General features: G+C 38.8%; 1 protein-coding gene and 1 pseudogene across 1 annotated transcript; both read left to right on the top strand.

Annotated features, from left to right (window-relative positions):
- Nucleotides 1-3,726: 3,726 nt before the first annotated feature.
- LOC103410298 (silicon efflux transporter LSI2-like) lies at nucleotides 3,727-6,885 on the top strand. Its single transcript, XM_070825492.1, has 4 exons — nucleotides 3,727-3,929; nucleotides 4,599-5,962; nucleotides 6,043-6,232; nucleotides 6,342-6,885. Exons 2-4 carry the CDS (start codon nucleotides 4,772-4,774, stop codon nucleotides 6,602-6,604), a joined length of 1,644 nt encoding a protein of 547 aa, XP_070681593.1. The 5' UTR covers nucleotides 3,727-3,929; nucleotides 4,599-4,771; the 3' UTR covers nucleotides 6,605-6,885.
- Nucleotides 6,886-7,019: 134 nt separating this feature from the next.
- LOC103439784 (silicon efflux transporter LSI2-like) lies at nucleotides 7,020-10,077 on the top strand (annotated as a pseudogene).
- Nucleotides 10,078-12,527: the final 2,450 nt, after the last annotated feature.

Genomic DNA, 12,527 nt, shown 5'->3' with positions numbered 1-12,527 from the left:
GATTAGGCGTTTGTCTTGGAACGCCGTGTCACAATTCATCTTTTTCTTCCACTCCCTATCCGGTCTAACACTTCCAATTTGTCATCAGATCAAAGTTCAAACCAGAGATCGGTTCACAGAGATTCAGTAAATATTAAATTACGCAGGCAACAGATTAAAAAAGGTTGTAATATTAGGTGCCGATCGGTAACTATTTTTTTTAACTCATGTTTTATAGAGACTACCTCTTAGTGTATTTTAACGATCCGAATAGTTTATCTTTTTTATCTCCACTCGAAGATTATGTTTAACAAATCACTCAAATATGAAATTACTTCACCGTCAGATTAAGGGTTTAGTACTCAAAAAATTTTATTCTACAATCCTTACAAATATATTTTTCTTTCTAATTATAAAATATTTAAAATACAAAATAAAAATTTTGAGGTATCAATAATAATTCCCTTAAAAAATGTGTAAAAATGATATCGCCGATCTGTCCCAATAAACAAAAGATCCAGATCGACTAAACATTATCATTTTGTTGCTCTCACTAAAATAGAGTACAAACTTTTTTACCCATAATTTTTAAATATAATAATAAAAATAAAACTCTGCGGAAAAGTATAAGAATAAGAGTGAAGTCCCCATATTTGCATCATATAAAATAAGGCATTTGATTTAGATCGTGATTTTCATACTTTTTTTTTTTTTTTGAGTTTTTTCTATTTTTATTTCTTTGTTTTTTTTTTTTTTGTTTTTTTTTTTAAAGGAAGGACAACGGTGGCAAGCCACGATTATCTACAATTTTCATGGACAGGGAAGCCATGGTCATTTCTTTGTTTTTGTCCTTGTATTGTTTAATTTATACAATATAAATACCATGTTTTTTTCTCTCCGCTTTTATTTCTTTGTTTTGGTATTTGATTATTTGATTTATGCAATCTAAATGCTAGGAGAATAGGTAGAAATTCTTTGTATGTGAACAAAAAAAAAAACCCAGAAGAATAGGTAGAAATTCTTTGTGCATGACCAAAGAACAAATGTGTATAAATATTATTGAAATATAATTATTTCGTTATGTCTTGTTAGCGACAATAACATCAACACATTAGTATTGAGATACAAACAATAGAAAACTTCATTCTAATCGTTGGCAAAGATGACTTTTATACTAAAACCATTAGTAAGATCAAAATATAATTTTAGTCCCTTGATACATTAATAACTTCATTTATTAATTACATTTTGATTTTTTAATTATTTCTCTTTTTCTTCGTAATTTTATTTTATTATAATTATAACTAGCATTTGCCTATACACTTGTGTGTATGAACACATTTTTTTTTAAAATGAGAAGGAGAGAGGGAGAGAGAGAGAACGTGGGGGGAGTGGGAGATTTTTATTTTTAGTTTTATTTATTTATTTATTTATTTTAATATTGAAGGTATTTTAACTTCATCTTCATATGAGGTTTCAATAAAAAACAGTAAAATTTGGACCTGTGAAATTACATTATTGGCCATCATTTTTTTTAGTGATAGAAGACTAATTTGTCTTTTCACCCTCTTTTGATTGACAAAGAGGGTTTCATTAATTAGTAGAGATTTTCATTTCATTTATCGTAATATATTTTGTTGTAAACATTTAGATAAACTAATTTTTGTTATACAATATCCTTCGATGTAATTTGTCTTCTTCATTTAGGTACATTAAATTCATTATAATACAATTTGATGCATACATTTAGGTACACACATTTTAGTACATACATTTCGATACAAACATTTAAGTACATTAATTCAATATAATACATTTCAGTACTAATATTTTGGTGCATACATTTCGGTACACGCATTTAGGTACATTAATTTAATATAATACATTTCGGTGCATATATTTCAGTACATCTATTTTGGTACTAACATTTAAATACATTAGTTCAATATAATCCGTTTCGGTAATAACATTTAAATACATTAGTTCAATATAATACATTTCGGTACTAACATTTAGGTACATTAATTGAGTATTTCAAGTTTGATGAATGTTAAATAAAATTAATAAATTAAATATTTAATGGGAGACATTAAATAAAATGCACATTAATTATCTTGAATTGAAGACATATCAAGGAACTATAATCAATATGTAATCGAATTTATTTTAAATTTCAATCTTTTTGACGGATTAAAGTTAAAAAACCAACATTTAGTTCACTCTAGATGATGAATATAAACAATTTATGCTTGTTTCAAGGCTAGATTGTTAATTCCGAATGAAAAAAAGGAAAAAATATATCCAACTATTTGTATTAAGACACTGTGTAATGGACAGTGTTTTCGGCACATTGTAAAAATTCTCATTGGACTGAGATGGTTTCATTCATGTGGGATTGTGACTGGTATGATGTCACATCCGACTCTGCTGTAGTACGATATTGTCTGCTTTGGGCTTACCATTCCCTCACGGATTTGTTTCTGAGAACTCCGACGAGAACTTCTCAGTGGGTCACCCATCCTAGGATTGCTGCCTGAACTCGCTTAACTTCGGAGTTCCGATAGAATCCGAAGCCAATGAGTTCCCAAAATGCCTCATGCTATAGGGAGATGAGCATGTACATATAAGGCACATCACCCTCCTCTCCGTTGGTTGATGTGGGATCTTACAATCCACCTTACTTAAGGGGAACCCGGCGTCCTCGCCGGTACATTCGCACCAAACAGCAGAGTGGCTCTGATACCATTATGTCACATCCCAGTCTGGCTTCGCCGTAACACGATATTATCCGCTTTGGGCCACACTCTCATGATTTTGTTTCTGGGAACTCACACGAGAACTTCCCAGTGGGTTATCCACCTCACTTAAGGGGAATTCGGCGTCCTCGCCGATACATTCGCACCAAACAGCAGAGTGGATCTGATACCATTATGTCACATCCCAGTCTGCTTCGCCGTAGCATGATATTGTCCACTTTGGGCCACACCCTCACGGTTTTGTTTCTGGGAACTCACACGAGAACTTTTCAGTGGGTTACCCATCCTAGAATTGCTCTCGCCCGAACTCGCTTAACTTCGGAGTTCCGATGGAACCCGAAGCCAATAAGTTCTCAAAAGACCCTGTTCTATAAAAGGTGGACATGTACATATAAAGCACATCACCCCCTCTTTGTTGGTCGATGTAGGATGTTACAATCCACCCCCCTTAGGGGTCCAACGTCCTCGTTAGCATATTCGCATCACACGACATAATGGCTCTGATACCAAACTGATACATCTCAATCCCAACTCCACCGTTATACGATATTGTCCGCTTTGGACCACGCCTTCACGATTTTGTTTATGGGAACTCAGAGCAACTTCCCAGTGGGTCGCCCTCTTCGTTGGTCGATGTGAGATCTTACAATCCACCCCACTTAAGGAGAACCCGACGTCCTCGCTGGCACATCTGCACCAAATAGCAGAGTGGCTCTGATACCATTCTGTCACATTCCAGTCTCGACTCCGCCGTAGCACGATATTGTCCGTTTTGGGCTTACCATTCCCTCACGGATTTGTTTCTAAGAAGCCAGACCAGAACTTTCCAATGGGTTACCCATCATAGGATTGCTCTCGCCCGAACTCGCTTAACTTCGGAGTTCCGAAGCTAGTGAATGCCCAAAAAGCCTCGTGCTATAAAAAAGAGAGCATGTACATATAAGTCATATTATCCCCTATCTGTTAGTCGATATGAGATATTACATATGACCTTAAAGAGCATCAAGGATATATTAAAGACAGATAATCACAGTCAAAGTTTTTAGCTTTTTATTTTAAATTTCATTGTGTCGATTTGGGAACTGAGAAGAAGCCCCACTCACTGCAAATCGATCGATTCCCTTTTAACTTATTTATAAATTACCGGAAACAGAAAAGCAGTTCAATCCCCACTTCCTTTAACCTTTTTTCGAGGTAAGATCTTTGTTTCTTTTGGTCTTGGTATTGCTAATTAATTTCGATTTTGCTTAAAAGTTCAGCACTTTTCTCCGTCCAGCTTGAGCTACCTTTCTGTTTCGTTCTACTTATAGCAAATACAGTGGGTTGTTTTTGTTGAAATTAGCAAACAAATCGCCATTAACTTTTTTTTTCCTGATGAATTTTTGTAAATTTCTATTGAGTTGTTGCTATTAAACAGAATGAAAGATTCAATCTTGGCTTGGTTCTTCTTGTAAATTATTGAGATTTAGGATGCGATTGTTAAGAGGATTGACATTGGATAGGATAACTCGGGAAGAAATAGATAGCAACTTCAAAGATAAAAAGATGAATTAATTACTCATGAAGGAATGTTTTCCCGTCTAATACCACAACAATAATAGGATTAGAAGGGTTAACTTCGTTCATAACTACTCAATCGTTTACCTTCAATTCGGACAAAATTTGGAAGTTGTCCTTATTTCTAACGAACGCAGCCTTACAGTTCACGTAAAGTTGCAATACTGCTGCTCACTGATCCTTATATAGAACTTCTTGTTTGTTTTATCGTTTGCATTCAAGCTGTTTGGTCCTGGTCTAATTCAGTCTCTAAGTTGAATCTTTATTAAATCTGATTGTGCAACTGGAATTGGTTTTCGTGTTCAGGTCTTTTCGTTTAGCTAAGTGGAATTGGCCCGTATTGATGCTATGGTTAGCTATCACGAGTAAGATCTTCAGCTTCTTACGATACAGGCGATATTCTACTTTAAACTAATATAGATTACGGGGTTCAAATCTGAGTGCACGGGAGGGAGCACATCCAGTCTTAAGTTGGAAAAATGGCAATGGCTTCTCCAGTCAAAGTGGTTCTTGGCTCGATTGCTTTTGCATTCTTTTGGGTGTTAGCTGTGTTTCCGGCTGTCCCTTTCTTGCCAATCGGTAGGACTGCAGGGTCCCTCCTCGGGGCAATGCTTATGGTTGTTTTCCGAGTCTTAACTCCTGATCAAGCATACGCAGCTATTGATCTCCCAATCATTGGTCTTCTGTTCGGGACAATGGTTGTGAGTATCTATCTCGAAAGAGCAGATATGTTCAAGTATTTGGGCAAGTTGCTCATGTGGAAAACTCAAGGGGCAAAGGACTTGCTCTGTCGAATCTGTTTGATTTCTGCAGTTTCGAGCGCTCTCTTCACCAATGACACCTCTTGTGTGGTTTTGACTGAGTTTGTTTTGAAAGTTGCAAGACAACATAACCTCCCGCCTCATCCTTTCCTACTCGCCCTTGCCTCGAGTGCAAACATTGGGTCTGCAGCAACCCCGATTGGCAATCCTCAAAACCTTGTTATAGCTGTACAGAGTAAGATATCTTTCGGGACATTTGTGATTGGAATTCTCCCTGCAATGCTTGTGGGAGTTTGTGTGAATGCTGTGATTCTTCTATGTGTGTTCTGGAGATTGTTGTCTGTCCAGAAGGATGAGGAAGATCCAGCTCTGGAACCTGTTCCAGAGGAGGATGTAAGTTCTCATCGGTTTTCACCAGCTACATTGTCACATAGTACATCCTTAAACTCTCAAGAAATGAACTCTAGATTGGAAACCCCAACTGTGCAAAGTTCTCTGAATGTTAATGTGAGCATAGGTAATGTCGAGACTCTTAGAAACCGCTTACCTTCTAGCGAGAATGAAGCGAACAAGGTTCCTAGTGGTGCGATAGAGTCTGCAAGAATTTCAAGTGCATCAAAAGAGGACACGAATGATTTGTCTTCTCCTAAAAGGGACAGAACAATCCCATCAAAAAGGTCTCCATTGAATGATAGACAAACAGATGCATTTCCTATGGAGTCGTTGGAAGGGAAGGAACATCTGACCAAAAGATGGAAAAGGATATTGTGGAAATCTGGTGTTTACCTTATTACTATAGGAATGCTGATTGCACTGCTTATGGGCCTCAATATGTCGTGGTGTGCGATTACTGCTGCACTTGCTCTGGTTGTTCTTGACTTCACGGATGCCCGTCCAAGCCTAGAAAAGGTAAGTTTCACAAGCACGAAGTTCACTCCGAACGTTAGATTAGATTACAAATGTAACAAGTTTCCTTCTTTCTTTGACAGGTTTCATATTCACTCTTGATTTTCTTCTGCGGAATGTTTATAACCGTCAATGGATTCAACAATACCGGCATTCCAAGCAATCTTTGGGACTTCATGGAGCCGCATGCGCAAATTGATCATGCTAGCGGGATAGCAGTTCTTGCAGTCACCATACTTGTGCTGTCAAATTTGGCTTCAAATGTACCAACTGGTATGTATGCTGATATTATTTTCCGTTTGCACTCTATAAGAACCAAAATATTATCATACTTCCAGCAGCCACTTAACATGCATGTTTTTTTTTCTTTTGTGTTGGATAGTTTTGTTGCTTGGAGGGCGGGTGGCAGCGTCAGCGGCCCTAATCTCTGCTGCGGAGGAGAAGAAGGCGTGGCTCCTATTAGGTTGGGTGAGCACTGTGGCCGGAAACCTGTCGCTTTTGGGATCAGCAGCCAACTTGATAGTGTGCGAGCAGGCTCGCCAATCTCCTCAACTTGCCTACACATTGTCCTTCTGGAGCCATCTGAAATTTGGAGTCCCCTCCACTCTTATAGTCACTGCTATTGGTTTAACACTAATTAGATGAAACTTTTGGACAACAAAGAAAGCATCTTTGTATAGTTTTATTTCTACCTTTGTATGGGCAAGCCTGAAAGATTGCGCCTTTGTAACCAAAATGTCACGGGTTCGAGTCGTGAAAATAACCTCTTTACAAAGCAAAGACAAAGATGCGTATGATAGATGTTTATTCTCCCCCCAACCTTCACAAAGCGCGGGACCTTATTAGCTTGGAGTCTCCTTTTATTTGTATGGGATTTGTTTCGGCACAATGAAAAATTTCTCAATGGACTCAGATGGTTTCATTAACGTGGGATATTGATTGGTGCGACCTTAAAGAGCATCAAACATATATTAAGGACAAAGATGATAACAGTCAAAGTTTCTAGCTTTTTATTTTAAATTTCATTGTGTCGATTTGTGAACTGAGAAGAAGCTCCACTCACTGCAAATCGATCGATTCCCTTTTTACTTATTTATTAATTTACCCGAAACAGAAAAAAGTTGAAGCCAACTTCTCTTTATGTTTCATGTGGTTATATGTTCTGATTCTGGCAGCAGATCATGGAAAAGCAGTTCAATTCAATCCCTACTTCCTTGAACCTTTTTTCGAGGTAAGATCTTTGTTTCTTTTGGTCCTGGTATTGCTAGTTAGTTTAGCTTTTGCTTAAAAGTTAAGCACTTTTTTCCGTCCAGCCTGAGCTTCCTTTCTGTTTCTTTCTATTTATAGCAAATACAGTGGTTTTTTGGACAAGGGTTTTTGCTGAAATTAGCAAACAAATCTCCATTAACTTTTTTTTTTTCCTGATGAATCTTTGTAAATTTCTATTGAGTTATTGCTATTAAAGAGATTGAATGTTTCAATCTTGGCTAGGTTCTTGTAAATGATTGAGATTTAGAATGAGATTGTTAAGAGGATTGACTTTGGATAGGATAACTCGGGAAGAAACGGATATAGAAGATGAATTATTCATGAAGGAAAGTTTTCCCGTCTAATCCCACAACAATAGTAGGATTAGAAGGGATAACTTCGTTCATGACTGCTCAATCTTTTAACTTCAATTCAGACAAAATTTGGAAGTTGTCCTCCATTTCTAACGAATGCAGCCTTACAGTCCACGCGAAGTTGCAATACTGCAGTACACTGATCCTTATATATAATTTGTTTGTTTTACTGTTTACACTCAAGTTGCTTGGTTCAGGTCTAGTTCAGTCTCTAAGCTGAATCTTTGGTAAAACTAGTTGTGCAACTGGGATTGGTTTTTGTGTTCAGGTCTTTTCGTTTTTGGTCCGTATTGATGCTATGGTTAGCTATCATGAGTAAGATCTTCAGCTTCTTATGATACAAGCGATATTCAACTTTAAACTAATATAAATTACGGGGTTCCAATTTGAGTGCATAGGAGGGAGCTCACCTACTCTTAAGTTGGAAAAATGGCAGTGGCTTCTCCTGTCAAAGTGGTTCTTGGCTCGATTGCTTTTGCAGTCTTCTGGGTGTTGGCTGTGTTTCCGGCTGTCCCTTTCTTGCCAATTGGGAGGACTACAGGGTCCCTCCTTGGGGCAAAGCTTATGGTTGTTTTCCGAGTCTTAACTCCTGATCAAGCATATGCAGCTATTGATCTCCCAATCATCGGTCTTCTGTTTTTGGACAATGGTTGTGAGTATGTATCTCGAAAGAGCAGATATGTTCAAGTATTTGGGCAAGTTGCTCATGTGGAAAACTCTATCTGCAGTTTCGAGCGCCCTCTTCACCAATGACACCTCTTGTGTGGTTTTGACCGAGTTTGTTCTGAAAGTTGCAAGACAACATAACCTCCTGCCTCATCCTTTCCTACTTGCCCTTGCCTCGAGTGCAAACATTGGGTCTGCCGCAACCCCGATTGGCAATCCTCAAAACCTTGTTATAGCTGTACAGAGTAAGATATCTTTCGGGACATTTGTGATTGGAATTCTCCCTGCAATGCTTGTGGGAGTTTGTGTGAATGCTTTGATTCTTCTATGTATGTTCTGGAGATTGTTGTCTGTCCAGAAGGTTGAGGAAGATCCAGCTCAGAAACCTGTTGCAGAGGATGATGTAAGTTCTCATCGGTTTTCACCAACTACGTTGTCACATAGTGCATCCTTAAACTCTAGATTGGAAACCCCGGCTGTAAAAACCTCTTCAAATGTTAATGTGAGCGTAGGTAATGTTGAGACTCTCAGAAACTGCTTACCTTCGAGCAAGAATGAAATAAACAAGGTTCCTAGTGGTGCGATAGAGCCTGCAAGAATTTCAAGTGCATCAAAAGAGGACACGAATGATTTGTCTTCTACTAAAAGGGACGAAACAATCCCATCAAAAAGGTCTCCATTGAATGATGGACAAACAGATGCATTTCCTACGGAGTCGTTGGAAGGGAAGGAACATCTAACCACAAGATGGAAAAGGATGTTGTGGAAATCTGGTGTTTACCTTATTACTATAGGAATGCTGATTGCACTGCTTATGGACCTCAATATGTCGTGGTGTGCGATTACTGCTGCACTTGCTCTGATTGTTCTTGACTTCACGGATGCCAGTCCAAGCCTAGAAAAGGTAAGTATCGCTCTCCGTATGTTAGATTAGACTACAAATGTTAACAAGTTTGATTCTCTTTCTTTGACAGGTCTCCTATTCGTTCTTGATTTTCTTCTGTGGAATGTTTATAACCGTCAGTGGATTCAACAAGACCGGCATTCCAAGCGATCTTTGGGACTTCATGGAGCCCCATGCGCAAATTGATCATGCTAGCGGGATAACAGTTCTTGCAGTCACCATACTTGTGCTGTCGAATTTGGCTTCAAATGTACCAACTGGTATATATCTTGATATTATTTTCTGTCTGCACTACAAATATTCTCAAACTTTCAGCAGCCACTTAACATGTATTTTCTTTCTTATGTGTTGGATAGTTTTGTTGCTTGGAGGGCGGGTGGCAGCGTCGGCGGCCCTAATCTCTGCCGCGGAGGAGAAGAAGGTGTGGCTCCTATTAGCTTGGGTGAGCACCGTGGCCGGAAACCTGTCGCTTTTGGGATCAGCAGCCAACTTGATAGTGTGCGAGCAGGCTCGCCAATCTCCACAACTTGCCTACACATTGTCCTTGTGGAGGGCAAGCATCTTTGTATAGTTTTATTTCTACATTTGTATGGGAAAGGTTGCTCCTTTGTGATCGAAAGGTCACGGGTTCAAGTCATGAAAATATCCTCTTTGCAAAGTAAGGGTAAGGATGCGTACGATAGAAGTTCCCCTGGCCCTCGCAAAGCATGAAGCCTTGTTGGTTGGGGTCCCTTTTGTTTTTTAAGAAACAATATTATTTTCGCTATGGGGGTGGGTTTAGCCTCACAATGGGCTAACAATAATGTAGTTCAAATTAGTCTTTGGCTAGAGCTGAACCTTAGACATCTCACTTACAAGTTGTTTGTACCATACTTAGGGCTTCCGTATTTAAATCTCGTATAAATACTCGGGAGACTTAAATGTAATTATGTAATAAAGGAAGGGGCAAATATATAAGAAGTGAGGAGCCCTTATTCTATAAAAGGACTCCTCACCCTCACAATTAAGGGGAGGCCAATTCCTAGGCCATCAGAGACCTCACTCTCTCCCTGAGAGGCTCTGAATCTCTCTCCCTCACAAACAAAGAAATACATAATCAGTGTGGAAGTAGCCCAAACCTTGGGGTGAACCACGATACATCTTGTGTTATTTACATTTAATGCAGATTCACGGTCGGATTTACGTTGTTCCAAGACCTCCGGTTTTGTGCATCAACACAAGTGAAGAGAAATATCACTAGAACGTAGTACTACTATAGGCTCAAAGCCAAAATGGTTCTTAAGATTTGCATAATCAATAGAAATGGTCAATTTTAAAAGTTTTGTAACTTAATCGTTTCTTAACCAAATTCGACCCATAATATATCAAAATGAAGATAGGTAAGTGTAGAACAAGATTATACCTATTTGGAAGCTCAATTGTTGCCATAGATGGCCGGAATATAGCCTGAAATTTGACTGGTCCGTGGGAAAACTGGAAAACTCGCCGAAAACTAGGTAAACTTTAAACGTTCATAACTTCTTCAATACTCAACGAAATCGAGTGATTCAAAGCTCAAGTCTCTATCAACCACCACGGGGTGGTCTAGTGGTTGAGACAAATTCTTGACCTGTATTCTACACAGTACATTTTGATCCTGTGTTCAATTATTGATTCTGGTGAATCATACGATGATGACTATGGGAGGTTGAAATGTTTATGTGAGTTTTTCCAGCTTCTGAAAGAGGTAGACTAACGTGGAGAAGCCACCGTCTGGTCTTTTTTGTTGTTAAAAAAGCTCAAAGTCTCTGTCCTACTCACTGCCCAAAACAGGGCAGAAATGCAAACTGGGAACAGGCTGTGACCAACAAACCAGGAGACATGATAAAACAAGAAGGAAAGCGTTAGGGCAGCATGTCATGTGGAAAAAAGTTCATGGCGCCAACTCCAAACCTCATCACCATCAGCTGGATCGAGATGAATATTGCAGTGTGGCTAATTGCACACCAATAGGTTTTTGTAGTGCTTAGAAATAATTGAGGGTTTGTTTGGAACTGCTTTGGTTGGAAACACATTTTTGTTGATTTTTTTTAGACGTGTTTTTTCAACATAAACATGCTTTTAAGTTTATTTGTTAAACATAATAAAAAAAAAACATTTTGATTATTAGATAGATTTTTTAACCATTTTAGAAGAAATACTAGACACGTATTAAAACTAATTATGGATTATAAAAACACTTTTTGGAGCTTAGAGTTCATTACCAACTAGTGCCTCATTTTAATTAAAGTTTTTGACATGCTTCTAATAAAAGTACTTTTTTTTTTTTGGAAATCAGATAAGCTATAACCGGGCAAAGATGCCAAAAGATTACAAGAAAGCCTACCAAAGAGGCAATCAAACAACAGAAACAACAACAGAAAATAGAACAAGAAGGTACAAGGGAACCATGACGCCGCGTCTAATGATAAAGCGTCCCTTCTCAAGCTATCAAAAAACTACTAAGAGGGGCAAGGAAGGCCATCATTGCATAAGACATGGACCAGGGAAGATGGGGGTCTATTGACCCAACAGAGATCACATACTTCCCTACATTTTCGCGACGTCAAAAAGTCCGTGACCGTGTTGGCCAGTCTTGGTACCCAAGACCAGCGACAAGCTTGAAAAGCCATTCCCAATCTAAAGCACTTCCTAAGAATGGGAAAAGCATCCCAACTGCCCTTCTTTGCCGGATCCCTCAGGCAAGATAATGCTTCGAAAGAGTCAGATTCAATATATATCGAATTCCATCCGTTTCTTACCCCCAGATTACACCCATGCATAATGGCCAAAGCTTCCGTCATAGTAGCACCAGTAGCCTTGATCTTATGCCTAAAAGCAGCCAAAAACCGACCATGCTCATCCCTTGCCACCATCCCCGTGAAACCCTTACCCACACTTGCCTCCCAGCTAGCATCCATATTAATTTTGATAACTCCTTGATTCGAAGGAGACCACTGCACTCCATCACCCATACTCGGTTGATTGAGCAAAGATGGGGAACTCGGCCTATTGATTGATTCCTGATAAGTCGAGACCGATCTGGAGATAACAGCAACCATCCTGCTGAGGTAGATAACTTGATTGTTGAACTGAAATTCACATCTTGATTTCCAAATATGCCAGCATGTGAAAGCAATATAAGATATCTGATTAATCCTCACCTCCATGGACCCAATCTCCGCATCACCCATTTGCACGATCCAGTTTGCCCAGCTCGAAACATGCAGCCAATGAGGTTGCAAGTTCAACATACCCCCAAACCAAACCACCTCCACCCATGGACAAAAAAGAAAGAGATGTTCAATGGACTCATCATTAGAGTTACATAGAGGGAAAATGGGACAAGGAGAAGATC

This window comes from Malus domestica, chromosome 07 (genome assembly GCF_042453785.1).
Source record: "Malus domestica chromosome 07, GDT2T_hap1".
Taxonomy (NCBI): domain Eukaryota; kingdom Viridiplantae; phylum Streptophyta; class Magnoliopsida; order Rosales; family Rosaceae; genus Malus; species Malus domestica.
Note: the sequence above shows the minus strand (reverse complement) of the source record. Positions and strands in the feature narration are given on the sequence as shown.

What these genes read in the sequence shown, in the direction of transcription:
- LOC103410298 (XM_070825492.1), top strand. Translation starts at nt 4,772, where the DNA reads ATGGCAATGGCTTCTCCAGTCAAAGTGGTTCTTGGCTCGATTGCTTTT. An exon ending in CCCGTCCAAGCCTAGAAAAG is followed by an intron (nt 5,963 to 6,042) that starts GTAAGTTTCACA and finishes TTTCTTTGACAG; the next exon opens with GTTTCATATTCACTCTTGAT. An exon ending in GGCTTCAAATGTACCAACTG is followed by an intron (nt 6,233 to 6,341) that starts GTATGTATGCTG and finishes TGTGTTGGATAG; the next exon opens with TTTTGTTGCTTGGAGGGCGG.